At 42.6% G+C, this 16607-nt stretch overlaps 1 protein-coding gene across 2 annotated transcripts in view; it reads right to left on the reverse strand.

Annotated features, from left to right (window-relative positions):
- Positions 1-16607, reverse strand: part of PKP2 (plakophilin 2) — a 150273-nt gene that overhangs the window by 10989 nt on the left and 122677 nt on the right. For both annotated transcript variants that reach the window (XM_089671700.1, XM_089671699.1), the window contains exons 7-9: positions 11765-11882; positions 7165-7326; positions 6394-6567 (exon numbers count right to left, since the gene is read on the reverse strand). In XM_089671700.1, coding sequence (XP_089527826.1) covers positions 6394-6567; positions 7165-7326; positions 11765-11882 — 454 coding nt within the window. The remainder of the gene's footprint in view (positions 1-6393; positions 6568-7164; positions 7327-11764; positions 11883-16607) is intronic.

Genomic DNA, 16607 nt, shown 5'->3' on the forward strand with positions numbered 1-16607 from the left:
TTTAAACTGACAGTTCAGGATTAGTCCGTCTTAATGTGACAGAGCACAGTCACGGAGACCAAAGGAGTAACGTTTTTTGAGGAGGGAGTGGTTAACTGTGTCAAAGGCAGCTGAAAGGTCCAGAAGTAGGAGTACAGAATAGTGTCCATTGGTTTTAGCTATACAGGCGTACCTCGGTTTACAAACGCCTCGGTTAATGTAATTTTCGGTTTATGAATGAAAATCCAATCAAAATAATGCCTCGGTTTACTATTTTTTTTCGCAATATGAATGGATGAATTGGTTTTCAATGCATTTACAAATTCTTTTTTAATCATGTCCCTGTACAGTACTATCCCTTTAAAGTGCACTTTATAAAGAGTTTTGTTTTTTTTTTACTTTTTTTCTGACCTTCGGAACAGATTAATTGGTTTTCAGTGCATTTACAAATTAATTTTTAATCATGTCCCTGTACAGTATTTATGCCTTTAAAGTGCACTTTATAAAGAGTTTTGAACAGATAAGACTTTTTTTTACTGTTTTCTGACCTCTGGAATGGATTAATTGGTTTTCAGTGCATTCCTATGGGAAACCTCGTTTCAGTATACAAATGTTTCGCAATACGAAAAGTCCCGCAGAGCGCATTAAATTTGAAAACCGAGGTACGCCCGTATTTCCTTTTTTTCCTAATTTACACTTATTGTTCGCTTCCTTTACGATATTTGAACATCAGTTCCTTTTTCGCACTGTCCAAAATTAAATGAAAATTTGACCAAAATGAAAGGGACTTCTGGCAAGAGCTTATATAATTTGCCTGGCATCTGGCTGCCTTTAGATTGTATAACGAACACGTTTTGATGCCAGGAAATCGTGCTTACAAAGATCTAATTACGGAAAAAATGCCAAAGCACTGCAGCCTCTCCCCTTGTGACTTGCTGCAAAGTTCCAATGTTGCAGTCTGATCACTGAGGAATGTGATGTGTCAGATAAAAATACAATAACAGAGAAGTTGCAAGAAATCGAAAATTTGTGGGAATATTTTTTTTTTTTAGTTTGTGGATGCATTAGCAATGAATGTTAAGGTCAGAGTTTTATCCAAGGTCTTCAGTAACATTCCACTGATATGGTCCAACAAAGAAATTCCTTTGTTACAAGAGGAATGCAGCTGGAAGACAACAGAGCCGTCAACTCTCCCGTACCAGGGAGTACCACATTGTGCTCTGCAACTGTTGTGATGCAAAAAGCACCATTTAATGTGCTGGGGTCAAGCTCCATGTCTGCTCTGAGTGATGGCCCTTTAAGCTTTAGCTAACAATAACATTTTAGTTGAAAGAGGCAAAGAAGAGGGAAATAGTGGTCAGGTGATCCATCAACCCCCCCCCCCCTTCCCCTTGTCAGCCCTTTCTGCCCTTAATCCATCAACTACTCCACCTCTCCATTTGGGGCAGAGAGCAAACCATAATACATTATCCAGGTGTTAGTCTTTGGGCCTCTTAGTTGTTGCTTCTTTAAAACAAAGTATTAACTTAAACCAGCATAACATTTCAATCCAAGTATGAACACTGTGGTTGTGGATATCGATCTACCGATAGACTTCTGTACAACTGCCCTGTTGGATATTCCCGCTCAATCAGCGTCGCAGGCTATAGCCTGCAATGCTCATCAGTGTATTCTGATGGTGGGGAAGTCTCCCCATTATCAGAACAGAAAGACACAGTGAGAGTATTCCCTCATCCTCATCGAGTGTGGGGGGGGAGTTGGGGCAGTTTCTTGCGTTCAAATCACTGGTTGAATGGCCAAAAAAAAATGACTCTTCTATGGGCTGCCTTAAAGTGATGCTTTTTATTGGATAGCTAAATATATAACCCAAGGCTGGCAAAAAAATAAAATATGACTCCAACTTCATGTGCATGTTTACGGCAACTCCCAAACATGTTCTTTAACTGCTTCCTGCCCGCCCTATAGCAGAAATACTGCTACAGGGCAGCATGGGTGTGCAAAATCACGTGTATATATATGTGATTTTGCATTTCCGGGTAGGGGGCGTGCGTGAGCCCTACTCGCACCACCATTCGCGGCTGTCAATCACCGGGTCCCGGCCAGTAACGACTCGCCGGCATTTTCGAAGATCTCCGACAAGGAGACAGTCCTCCTCTCTGTCAGCTCGGGTACACTGCTCTGGATGGCTGTGTAAAGCACACTGACACAGCCCCCTAGTAAAACACTCCCTGCACACAGTTAACCCCTCATGTTAACCCCTTCCTGCCCAGTGCCATTAGTACAGTGTCAGTGCTTTTTTTTTTAGCACTGATCACTGTATTGGTGTCACTGGGGATGTCAGTGACACTGCTGAAAATTGGTCTGGTAAGGAAGGGGGTATAAGTGCCAGGTAGGCAAATGGTTAATAGCAAAAAGTCAAAAGTATTGTTTTTTTCTCAAAATTGTCAGACTTTTTTTTTGCAGCGCAAATGCACAGGCAATCAAATACCACCGAAAGAAAGATCAATTTGTGGGAAAAATTTCATTTGGGTGCAGCATTGCATGACTGTACAATTGTCAATTAAAGTAACGCAGCGCCGCAATGCAAAAAATGGCTTGGTCAGGAAGGGGGGGAAATCCTCAGGAGGGCAAGTGGTTGAAGGAATTGTGTATTTTAAATGTTGCATTTACACAATGAAAGACATTGCACAGACATTGCACTGAAAAGAAAACTCAGATTTGTCCATGCACTCATCTTGTGAGTTGTCAAGCTGGACAATACGGAAACAGGATAGAAAGAACAATCGACTCATTTGAACTTTGGTCCTGGAGAAGAATATTATTTGTTCCCTGGACAACCCATACAATGAATAAATTATTATTATTATACAGGATTTATATAGCGCCAACAGTTTGTGCAGCACTTTACAAAATGAAGGTAGACATTACAGTTACAATACAATTTGGTACACGAGGAAACAGAGGGCCCTGATCCTTAGAGCTTACAATCTAGGATATCGATTTTGGAAGAGATCCAACTGTCTATGTCACTAGAAGCTCAAATGTTGAAGTTGCGCCTGTCATATTTTGCTCACACTGTCAGAAGAGAGAGACCACTGAAGAGGAAAATAATGTTTGGGAAGATTGAAGGAACCAGGCGAAGAGGGAGACAGACTACTAGCTCTGCCCCAAATTACATCACCAATCTTGTCTCCAAATATCACCCAAACCGTCCTCTCCGCTCCTCCCATGACCTCCTGCTCTCTAGCTTCCTTGTCTCCTCCTCCCACTCTCATCTCCAGGACTTCTCCAGAGCCTCCCCATCCTCTGGAACTCTCTACTTTAATCTATCAGACTATCGCCTACTCTGCACACTTTTAGGCGATCTCTGAAAACCTGTCTCTTCAGGGAAGCCTATCCTGCCTTCAGGTAATAACAGAATCTTCTATTCCTCCTACCGGTCCATCCCCCACAGTTATTACCTTTTGTACCAGTAGCCCCTCCCTCTTAGATTGGAAGCTCCAAGGAGCAGGGCCCTCCTAGCCCTCTTGTATTGAACTGTATTGTTGCTGTATTGTCTACCTTTCTATTGTAACTGTTGGCACTATATAAATCCTGTATAATAATAATAATAATTGGTGGTTGGATACATTGACTACAGCTGTGGGGATGACACTGGAGGATCTCGCCAGACTAGCACAAAGCTGACTTCTTTTTAGAGCTCTTATTTATCAAATAGCTAGGACTCAAGTTGATGGCACTTGTATATATAATGTTGCCCTTTCAGCCATATCAAAAGACCTGTTCTCCACACATTATTTTTTATTTTTACTTTTTGTATTGGCCCCCATAGCAGCATCCAGCTACTCGTGCCCCTTTTTTTTAACCAATAGATTGCAAATTGGGAAAAGGATCAGAAAAAATAAACAAGATTTGGCTCCCTTAGACTTTAATGGGGTACAGACATTTTGTTCAGGGTTTTCAGATTTTTTAATAAAGTGTTCCGCCAACATCCAGCAAATTGAAGTTTGCACGGTTCGCTCATTACTAGTGCTCACTACATTGTCGCCAGTTTTCATAGTTTAGCTACTTCTACCAGCATGTTCACTTTACAACAATGAACTTGTCAGTTGTCATTGTGTGACAGTAACTGAGGAGAGACAGTGTTATGTTCATTTTACGAGGCGCTGACAGAGGAAAGGTCACATCTCTCCCGGATGATTTGTTTTCTGGCAGAAAAGACATTTTATTCTGAAGCCCTGAGAAGTAGCAGACATAAATCACTGTGAAAGTACCGCTATTTTCCCACTATGTTTAGACTTCCACAGTTTGAGTTGCTTATGAACGCATTTAAAAGCGACAAATGTTTAATTTGGTGAGTATTAGATGCATTTTTACTATAAATAACAGGACGGAAAATTTGCAGCATTTATAAAACACATTTGTTGTTCACGTCCTTTATAATGCATTTTGTCCATTATTAGACAATCATTCACCTTTGATTGCTACAAAGACCTAACGTCTCAATATACCCCGCTCGTCATTGCAGCATACACCCTGCATCTTAAAGCGGAGTTCCACTCACGCTGTCAAAAAATAAAAGTCAGCAGCTACAAAAACTGTAGTTGCTGACGTTTAAAAAAACACACACTTACCTGTCCCTCGATAGTGCGGTGTGTCTCCTGCAGTCCATTTTACCGGCCGTCTTCTCTCCCTGGGCACCGGCATATCCAGTGTGGGCACCCGGCTGTGACAGCTTGCGGCTTCACTTCCTGAATGGTCCTGTAGTCTTCTGGGACCTGTCACGTGTCCCAAAAGGCTGCGGGGAAGAAGGAAGGGAGGACACCTTCCACTTCCGATCGCCTAGCAGAGCGGAAGTAGGAGCGGGTACCTGTCAAATTCAGGTACCCACCCCCCCAAAGGTGCCAATCCTTAATGGGGAGCAGGGGACCAGTCTTTAAAGCGGAACTTCCCCTTTTGGGTGGAGCTCCGCTTTAACCACTTCAAGTCCGGACACTTTAACTCCCTTCCAGTCCAGTTTCAGCTTTCAGCACTATCACACTTTAAATGCCAATTGCACGGTCATGCAACACTGTACCCATATGAAAGTTTAGCATTTTTTTGAGACAGATAAAACTTTCTTTTGGTGGTATTTGTACACCACTAAGATTGAAATTTTTTTGCTATATTATTATTATACAGTATTTATAAAGCGCCAATAGTTCGCTCAGCGCTGTACATTACAAAGGGGGACAGAACGATACCAATACAATGCAAAACATGAGGGAATTGAGGGCCCTGCTCTTTTGAGCTTACAATCTAGGAGATATATAAATGAAAAAGGCCAGAAAATTTGAAAAAAAAGGGGTTTTCTTATAACATTTTGCAAATAAATAATCTTTCTTCATAAATCTTGGCCAAAATGTATTCAGCTATCGTTTTGGTAAAAAAAAAAAAAATAACCCAAATTAGTTTATATAAAAAAATTATAATTTTTCAAATTTTTTTTTCAATTTTTAGTTTATTTATTTATTATTATTATTTATTTATGTTTTTTTTTTTTTACATACTGTCACCCTAGCAGTACAGTGTCACCATAGTGACACTGTACTAATTGTGGGGGGGGGGGGTGATTTTTTTCCCCTTCCGGCCGTTTATTGGCATGCGCCGGACGGGAAGAGGTTAAAGAGACCATTAATTTCAACAAAAATCTGTTCATAAGATTTTATATGCATTTACTGTATTTTAGGCCTATTTTTTAACCTGTAAAAGCCTCTCTTGTGTAGATAGCTAAAAGGCCCAAGGCCACTTCTGGTTGCTGCCATCTTGGATGTGATGCCAGCAACCCCAGCTGACTCAGAGCTGTCACTCTGGTAAAACTCTGTAGTATTTACCCTCACTCCTCCCTTAACAGCTACATAAAAGGTTATATAAGAAGGTGAAAGGAGGGGTGAAGGAGCTAGGCCAGCACAGACAGTAATAAAATATTCCCAGAGGAGAGGGCTGTTATTGCGAATTGACTCTTGCTGGAGTAGTCATATTTCTTAGTAAGTTCAAAGGCACATTGCAAGGAAATAAAAAATCATTAATGGAAATACACTGCAAATAAGCATTTAATGATTTTTCTGAGCTTGCAATTGCAACTTTTTAAGTTGGTCACAAGGTCTTTTTAAAGTTGTAAATCTCATTAGCATATGCTGTCATCCTGTCACTATACCTGCAGCAGAATCACGTGATAGTTAACAGCATATCTTCTTCTATTCAAGACTGTTTTCAACACGGAAGATGAAGCGGGAACCCACAGAGAACTCCAGCATAGGATAATATGTAATATGTATATCTTTACAATATTTAATATCTAACATATAAGACATATATTATATTGAATGTAATAAACAATATATATAAATTCCTCTTAAGGAGAGCAGTCCTTACCGATCCGTTGCCGGCGGTGAGATTCTGGAGTGACCCCAGGGATGCTTCCTGCGTGTAATTTCGGGAGCTCTTGGCAATGAGTGACAGGTACATTCGTACAACAATAGAGTTCCACAGCCATTCCACCCCTCGTGGGTTGCTGATTTCTTCTGCTACTGGGGTGTCTCCCCATTGCTGAAAAACAGGAAAATTTAAAGTTATATCTGGGTAATCCAAAGACAGTATTATAATCATGCAGAATTGTAATGTTAATGAAAAGTCCACTGCAGGAAAACAGATTTAAAATGGTTCTAAAGATAAAGCATTTTTTTACCTTAATGCATTCCCTGCACTACTTGTTGAGTCCTCTCTTGATGCACCACTATGCCCAGCTGCAGCTCTTCTCTCTTCACTTCCTGCTTTCACAGGAGGCTTTGAGAGCAGTGGGAGCCATTGGCTCCTGCTGCTGTCAGTAAAATACTGTGATGAGGGAGCAGGGGGCGGAGCCCAGCCTATGGACACACAGCCTGGCTCAGGAGCATGCCTGCATGGGTGCCACCAGACTACAGTATACCCTATTTTTTTATTTGAACTAAAAAGAAAATAGGATTTATAATCAAATTATTAAGGAGATGTTTAGGAAACCCAACTAAATAACAACACAAAAAAAATTACCAGATTGGAATCTGATTGGATAATAGAGATAATATCTCCAGTGTTCCATTTATTCATTTTTATTATTTATATATAAACCGCACTTTATTACAGAACAGGTTGTATCACAGCACTCACCTCTTTAACCTTCCTGCTACGACCACCAAAACAGCCAATGCTTGTGTCGCTGGGAGCCTCGTTCCTGTTCTGTACATAGAAATACTTGCTGTATTGGGTTGGCAGCTCAGATTCCAACTGGTATGACAAGTTGTGCAAGATACACACACAGTTTTCTGTGGCCTAGAATGTAGTAATACAATGAGACAGATTATTAGCCTAAAATATTAAATTAATAACGTACTCAAAACTCCAGAGATAGCCATCCTACAGTTATAATACTGTCTGAAATGAGGGAAATTTAGCAGGTTTGTGAATTTGTTTAAATGAGTAACAGCTTGGATTAAAAGTCATTGAAAAAAACACTATCATTGTCATTCACAATTTTGGCTTTAGTGTGGACCAGTGATGCACAAGGAGCCCCCGTGCAAAACCACTGATAGGAAAGATTCAAACTTTTTTTAACGTTATTCTCTAATGATACCAGCATAATTATGCAGGGTGCATTCTAAATCAGTTGTAATCAGTGGCGTCCCTAGGGGGTGCAGGCCGCACCGGGTGACACCATCACAGGGGGTGCAGGACCAGGATGCCAGCAGAGCTTCTGGGCTCTGTGAAGGTCCTGGCCAGTTATTGGGGTGATCCTGGATTCCCTGCACAGTGACAGCTGCCCCCCAGTGTAGCGGTAACATGAGTATTCTAGACCCATGAAGATATGTATCCCCTGGAGCAACTGCGCATGTGTCGGTTACAGGCCAAAGAAGCCGATCACCGATCTCCAACTTTAGCACAGAGCTGCCACATTTAACCTATATGGGGTTAACTGATCTTGCAACCCATAGTGATCTGCGGGATGCGGTTCGCAGCCTGAAAGGGGTTAACTGTGGCAGCTCTATGCTAAAGTCGGAGATCGGCTTCTTCGGCCTGAAACCGGCACATGCGCAGTTGCTTCAGGGGATACATATCTTCACGGGTCGGGATACTCATTTTACCGCTACACCGGCACTGCTCCTTCATCTCTGGAGGGGTGACACCATGTGTTACCGCACCAGGTGACACCAACCGTAGGGACGCCTCTGGTTGTAATGTCTTTACATTTTTAGTTAATGCATATATATACAGTGAGGAACAGAAGTATTTGAACACCCTGCGATTCTGCAAGTTCTCCCACTTAGAAATCATGGCGGGGTCTGAAATTCACATTGTAGGTGCATTCCCACTCTGAGAGACAGGATTTAAAAAAAAATTCAGGAAATCACATTGTATGATTTTTAAAGAATTTATTTGTCTTGCACTGCTGAACATAAGTATTTGAACACCTAAGAAACAGCAAGAATTCTGGCTCTCAAAGACCTGTTACTGTGCCTTTAAAACGTCCACCTCTACTCCACTAAATCTAACTTAGAAGCACCTGTCTGAGCTCTTTAAAGACACCTGTCCACCTCACAGTCAGTCAGACGCCAACTACCACCATGGGCAAGACCAAAGAGCTGTCAAAAGACACCAGAGACAAAATTGTGGACCTCCACAAGGCTGGAAAGGCCTACGGGGCAATTGCCAAGCAGCTTGGTGAAAATAGATCAACTCTTGGAGCAATTGTTAGAAAATGGAAGAGGCTAAGGACGACTGTCAGTCTCCCTCGGACTGGGGCTCCATGCAAGATCTCACCTCGTGGGGTATCACTGATGATAAGAAAGGTGAGGAATCAGCCCAGAACTACAAGGGAGGAGCTGGTGAATGACATGAAGAGAGCTGAGACCACAGTTTCAAAGGTCACTGTCGGTAGAACACTATGCCGTCATGGTTTCAAATCATGCATTGCACGGAAGGTTCCCCTGCTCAAGTCATCACATGTCCAGGCCCGTCTGAAGTTTGCCAATGACCATCTGGATGATTCAGAGGAGGCATGGGAGAAAGTCATGTGGTCAGATGAGACCAAAGTAGAACTTTTTGGTCTAAACTTCACGTGTCGTGTTTGGAGGAAAAAGAAGGATGAGTTTCATCCCAAGAACACCATCCCTACTGTGAAGCATGGGGGGTGGTAACATCATGCTTTGGGGGTGCTTTTCTGCGAAGGGGACAGGACAACTGCACTGTATTAAGGAGAGGATGAATGGGGCCATTTATTGTGAGATTTTGAGCAACAACTTCCTTCCCTCAGTCAGAGCATTGAAGATGGGTCGTGGCTGGGTCTCCCAACATGACAATGACCCGAAACACACAGCCAGGATAACCAAGGAGTGGCTCCGTAAGAAGCATATCAAGGTTCTGGAGTGGCCCAGCCAGTCTCCAGACCTAAATCAAATAGAACATCTTTGGAGGGAGCTGAAACTCCGTGTTGCTCAGCGACAGCCCCGAAACCTGACAGATCTAGAGGAGATCTGTGTGGAGGAGTGGGCCAAAATCCCTGTTGCAGTGTGTGCAAACCTGGTCAAGAACTACAGGAAACATTTGACCTCTGTAATTGCAAACAAAGGCTTCTGTACCAAATATTAACACTGATTTTCTCAGGTGTTCAAATACTTATGTTCAGCAGTGCAAGACAAATAAATTCTTTAAAAATCATACAATGTGATCTTTTTTTTAAATTCTGTCTCTCAGAGTGGGAATGCACCTACAATGTGAATTTCAGAGCCCTCCATGATTTCTAAGTGGGAGAACTTGCAAAATCGCAGGGTGTTCAAATACTTCTGTTCCTCACGAGAGAGAGAGAGAGAGAAAGAGAGAGAGAGAAAATAATCTAAATAAGAAGTACTGAAACCAACCTGAAAAAAATGTAAGAAGGTACCAAAAACATGTTTCAGTATTGTCCTGTCAACAAAATGTAAAAAATGTACATACCCCATGTGTGTGTATATATATATATATATACAGTGGTGTTCAAAATAATAGCAGTGTGTTGATAAAAGTGAATAAAGCTCAAAATCCTTCTAATAGCTTTTATTTCCATACACACAAATGCATTGGGAACACTACACATTCTATTCCAAATCAAAACATGAAGAAAAATATATCAAATTTGTGTTGTTCATCTAAAAAAATTAAAGAAAAGTGAACATTAGACTGTTCAAAAAAATAGCAGTGTTTGTATTCTTTACAAACTCAAACATTCACTATATAAACTGAAAAATGTTTGAAGATTTTGCTTTCCTTTGAATCACTTAATGAATATTTAGTTGTATAAGCACTGTTTCTGAGAACTGCTGTACATCTGTGTTGCATGGAGTCAACCAACTTCTGGCACCTGTGAACAGGTATTCCAGCCCAGGATGATTGGACTACATTCCACAGTTCTTCTCTATTTCTTGGTTTTGCCACAGAAACTGCATTTTTGATGTCACCCTACAAGTTTTCTATTGGATTAAGATCCGGGGATTGGGCTGGCCACTCCATAATGTCAATCTTGTTGGTCTGGAACCAAGATGTTGCACATTTACTGGTGTGTTTGGGGTCGTTGTCTTGTTGGAACACCCATTTCAAGGGCATTTCCTCTTCAGCATAAGGCAGCATGACCTCTTCAAGTATTCTGATGTATTCAAACTGATCCATGATCCCTGGTATGTGATAAATAGGCCCAACACCGTAGTATGAGAAACATCCCCATATCATGATGCTTGCACAATCATGCTTCACTGTCTTCACAGTGTACTGTGGCTTGAATTCAGTGTTTGGGGCTCGTCTGACAAACTGTCTCCGGCCACTAGACCCAAAAAGAACAATCTTACTTTCATCAGTCCACAAAATGTTGCGCCATTTCTCTTTAGGCCAGTCAATGTGCTCTTTGGCAAATTGTAACCTCTTCAGTACATGTCTTTTTTTCAACAGTGGGACTTTGCGGGGGCTTCTTGCAGATAACTTGGCTTCACATAGGCGTCTTCTAATTGTAACAGTACTCACAGGTAACTTTACACCTTCTTTCATCTTCCTGGAGCTGATTGTTGGCTGAGTCCTTGCCATTTTGGCTATTCTTCTATCCATTCGAATGGTAGTTTTTTGCTTTCTTCCACGTCTTTCAGGTTTTGGTTGCCATTTTAAAGCATTTGCGATCATTTTAGCTGAGCAGCCTATCATTTTCTGCACTTCTTTATATGTTTTCCCCTCTCCAATCAACTTTTTAATCAAGGTACGCTGTTCTTCTGAACAATGTCTGGAACGACCCATTTTCCTCAGAATTTCAGAGAGAAATGCACTGTAACCAGCATGTACAACATTTGCTGCCTTCCTTCCTTAAATAAGGGCAATAATTGCCACCTGTTTTTCAAAGAATGAATGACCTCACTAATAGAACTCCACACTGCTATTATTTTGAACATGCCCCTTTTAATTAGTGATTCAATTACACAGAATCAGCAGCATGCATGTCATGACTGTTGGGTCTGTTGGATTTCTATTACTCTACTACACCTGCTAGTAAATTATTTGCCATGTAGAAATATCATTTCTACCAAAAACACCAAAAACAGTGATTGATCAGGTTAGTGATGTGTGACTGCTATTATTTTAAACACAACTGTATATGTACTATGAAACAATGTTTTATCTGATACCAAATGTGAAACAAGAAATGTCTCCCAGGTTTTGTTCCTGTGTTTCAATGATCTATTGTTACTGTAGGAATTACCCTGTCGTCTGGTTTGTAGTCAGCGATGCTCTTTCTGACATAATGTACAAGGGAGTCGATGAGGCCATCGCAGCCTCTCATGGCTTGTCGTCCCTCTGGGCCTGCTGAGCTCATGTTTCTGTGAAGACAATGGAGAAAACTGTCAGACATCCAGGAAACCAACTTAGTCAACACAGACTGCATGTACTTAACACGCTATCTGTCACACGTGACAATGCAAAACTTACATGTGTAAACCCTAACGGGATGACAGTTAGTTTGCTTTGTGCAATGTGTAAGATAAACATTTGCCATTTTCCACCATAAAATCCTGTTTTCATCTTTTCTCATCCTTTCTTGCATCTCAGTGCTGCTGATTTCCTCCATTCCCTTTCAGCCACTTCCTGTCTTCATGCACTTCAGCAATGTCTGCATATCCACACTTTGGATTGGATTCCTGACAGTGACAACATTGAACCATGCTTGTGAAATGTGTGTCGGCATGGCTGCTTATAGCCTCCATCAAGGGCACATATGACAGGGGAATAATACAGGCGCTCAAATTTGAGACAGTTGTCACCCTATAACAGGAAGTGCATGAACCAGGACCTTCACTGCTAAATCACCAGGGATTAATTTAATGAAAATTGCAGGTTTAAAAAAAAATGATTGTAAACAACTCTTGAAGTTGCATGAATATATTAAAGCGTATATAAGAGTTTAGGCTCTGGGTTTACTGCATTAAAGTACATGTAAACCCTCACCTTGTAATACAACCCATTCAGTTTATAATAGAAATGAAAGGCAAAACATTTGTGTATACATAAAAAAAAAAAATTATAAAATACCTTTTCCTCTTTCTTTTATAAGTCATCACATACCCTCTGTTCTCTACTGGGGAGGGGGGGAACACCAGTACACTAGTCTTCCCAGTGAATGGCTGTGCAGAGCGGAGCTCGTCAGCCCCAGTTTGATCAATTGAGGACAGCAGGCTGAATTCTCAGCACAGCTAGAGAACTGACCATGCTGTGCTCTCATGCCTAGTGTGGTCTGTTTTTAATAGGAAAGCAATGGGACTGGCAGGAACACCAGGGATTTCACACAAAGAAAGCAATACAAGAACAGGATACTTTTTCATACAAGTACAGGGCACAGCAGGAACATACCAGGAATATGAAATGTTGGGTTTACATATTCTTTAAAGCGGAGTTCCTCCCTAAAGGGAAAGTTCCGCTTTAATGCTTTGTTCCCCACTCCCCATTAAGGATTGGCACCTTTGGGGAGCGGGTACCCGAATTTGACAAGTACCCGCTCCCACTTCCGTAGCGGTCGCCTAGGCAATCGAAAGCGGAAGTTGTCCTCCCCCCTCCCTCCCCGTAGTCTTCTGGGATACATGATAGATCCCAGAAGACTACGGGGCCATTCACAAAGGGTAGTGCTACTTGTGCATGTGCAGTGGGCACCCGGCTGTGAAGCCGCAAGCTGTCACAGCCGGGTGCCCACACTAAAGATGCCGGCGCCAGGAAGAGAAGACGCCCGGTGAAGCCAGCAGTGGTGAAGACACTGCTGGACCGAGGAACAGGTAAGTAGCTGTATTTTAAAAGGCAGCAGCTACAGTTTTTGTATTTTCCCACAAATATTTTTTTTTGCTAACACGCATAATTCAATATTTGCCAGTTAGACACAAACCATCTTTGGCAACCTCTGGATGTGGACCTGTTTGGGCCTGTCGTCCATTACCAGTCCAGAATTTATGAGTGCCCCCATCCAGTAGGGGATGTTTGGCATGCCAGGACTATGTCCTAGGGACTTATTCTGGATAGAGATGACTAAGACATCATGATAAGAGGAAATGGCCAGGGAGCTATTAAGCACTTACATTCCTCAAGGTATCTCCAAACTGCTTAAAGCTAACTTTGAAATTCCAATTTTAACTCAGACATGCATCACTCACAGTCCAGATTTCACAGAATATCAGATTAGCAAAAGAGATGTGTGTGATTTGCCTTGGGGGAAGCTGGTGAACCTCAGAGGTCATCAGGCTACAAAACCACAAACTCAAAGCTTCCTTCTCATCTGTACCTATAAAACAGCTTACAAATCAGTAGATGTCAGATTTAAAGTGTTTCGCACCTTTGCAGCCAAATTTGGAAAACCTTCACTACATGTTAGTCATGTGTGCCCATTCACACAGCATACCTACAGGGTTATACATAGAACTCAATAGGCAGCTAATTAGAGATGAGCGAATCGAAGTATCCGAAGTGGAATTCGAGTCGAATATCGGAAAAATTTCGATTCGTGCCGAATCCGAAAAACAGCCTAATTCGGACGCGCGAATCGAAATTTTTCCGAAAATGGCGGCTGACATGTGCGGCGACGGAGCGGGGATGTCGGGGAAGGCGCGCAGACAAGGCGCGCTGCCCCATAATGCATTCCTCAACGACATGTGATCGCATCAGCCAATCAGCAGCCAGCCAGCCAGCACTGTGTAATGGTCGAGGTATATATAGCGGCCATTTTGGAAATCTTCATTTGCCTGCAGTCATTGAACAGAGGCAGACCGCTCTGTACTAGGGACAGGGACAGAGTTAGGGCCACAGAAACGAGAATTGGGGACAGAGAGAAGTTACTTAGGGACAGAGAACCATTACTCAGGGACACAGACTTGTTAATGAGGGCCACAGAATCGTTATTTAGGGACAAAGAAACGCTAGTTAGGGCCACAGAATTCATACTCAGGGACAGACAGAATTGTTACTCAGTGCCAGAGAATTGTTACTTAGGGCCACAGAAACGTTATTAGGGCCACAGAATTTTTACTCAGGGACAGACAGAATTGTTACTGAGTGCCAGAGAATTGTTACTCAGGGACAGACAGAATTGTTACTGAGTGCCAGAGAATTCTTACTCAGGGCCACAGAATTCATTCTCAGGGACAGACAGAATTGTTACTCAGGGACAGACAGAATTGTTACTGAGTGCCAGAGAATTGTTACTCAGGGACAGACAGAATTGTTACTGAGTGCCAGAGAATTGTTACTCAGGGACAGACAGAATTGTTACTGAGTGCCAGAGAATTGTTACTCAGGGACAGACAGAATTGTTACTGAGTGCCAGAGAATTGTTACTCAGGGACAGACAGAATTGTTACTGAGTGCCAGAGAATTGTTACTCGCACAGACACAAAATTGTTACTTGCACAGACACAGAATTGTTACTCGCACAGACACAGAATTGTTACTCAGGGCCACAGAATTCATACTCAGGGACAGACAGAATTGTTACTGAGTGCCAGAGAATTGTTACTCAGGGACAGACAGAATTGTTACTGAGTGCCAGAGAATTGTTACTCAGGGACAGACAGAATTGTTACTGAGTGCCAGAGAATTGTTACTCGCACAGACACAAAATTGTTACTTGCACAGACACAGAATTGTTACTCGCACAGACACAGAATTGTTACTCAGGGCCACAGAATTCATACTCAGGGACAGACAGAATTGTTACTGAGTGCCAGAGAATTGTTACTCAGGGACAGACAGAATTGTTACTGAGTGCCAGAGAATTGTTACTCAGGGACAGACAGAATTGTTACTGAGTGCCAGAGAATTGTTACTCAGGGACAGACAGAATTGTTACTGAGTGCCAGAGAATTGTTACTCAGGGACAGACAGAATTGTTACTGAGTGCCAGAGAATTGTTACTCGCACAGACACAAAATTGTTACTTGCACAGACACAGAATTGTTACTCGCACAGACACAGAATTGTTACTCAGGGCCACAGAATTCATACTCAGGGATAGACAGAATTGTTACTGAGTGCCAGAGAATTGTTACTCAGGGACAGACAGAATTGTTACTGAGTGCCAGAGAATTGTTACTCGCACAGACACAAAATTGTTACTTGCACAGACACAGAATTGTTACTCGCACAGACACAGAATTGTTACTCAGGGCCACAGAATTCATACTCAGGGACAGACAGAATTGTTACTGAGTGCCAGAGAATTGTTACTCAGGGACAGACAGAATTGTTACTGAGTGCCAGAGAATTGTTACTCAGGGACAGACAGAATTGTTACTGAGTGCCAGAGAATTGTTACTCGCACAGACACAAAATTGTTACTTGCACAGACACAGAATTGTTACTCGCACAGACACAGAATTGTTACTCAGGGCCACAGAATTCATACTCAGGGACAGACAGAATTGTTACTGAGTGCCAGAGAATTGTTACTCAGGGACACCTAATCGTTGAATTAAATAGTATGTCAGACAACATGCAGAGGAGTGGCAGAGGAGGCAATGTTTTAGGAGCGAGCAGACGTGGCAGCAGAGGAAGGGGTCGAGGCAGCAGTATTCGCAGCCAGAGGCCAGTGCTCCCGGTGTCATCCAGCGGTCGTGTCTCCACCGACAACCCTGCCGTCATTGATTGGTTGGCTCGGTCGTCTTCCTCTTCCCAGGTCACCTCTGACACCTACAGCCAACGGTCGGTGGGTACGTCAGACACAACCGTTAGTTGGCATGGCCCGGGACCAAGCCCACTGAAATCACGTGTCCTCTACCTGCCCCTGTCCTTTGCTGTTCCCTCACCAAGCGAAGTATCGCATGCTGTGGGCTCAGCCCCACTGTACAGTGAGGAAGAGCTAACAGAGGGCGGTCAGGAACGGGGGGAGACATCGGCCTTTTCAGCAGCCAAGCGAACAAGTACTGGCGAGGAGAGTGGCTCGGTAGCCGGTCTAGAGACAGGTCTGTCTCCTGACCCAGACGCAGCCGAGGGGGCTAGTAGTGAGGCGGAGACCCTACTTGATGATGAGGAGGTTGATCGCACTTGGCAGCCTCGTCGTCATCAGGCAATTT

The sequence above is a fragment of the Staurois parvus genome, unplaced genomic scaffold (genome assembly GCF_062004578.1).
Source record: "Staurois parvus isolate SC_StPar_1 unplaced genomic scaffold, SC_StPar_1.0 ptg000114l, whole genome shotgun sequence".
In the NCBI taxonomy this organism is placed as follows: Eukaryota; Metazoa; Chordata; class Amphibia; order Anura; family Ranidae; genus Staurois; species Staurois parvus.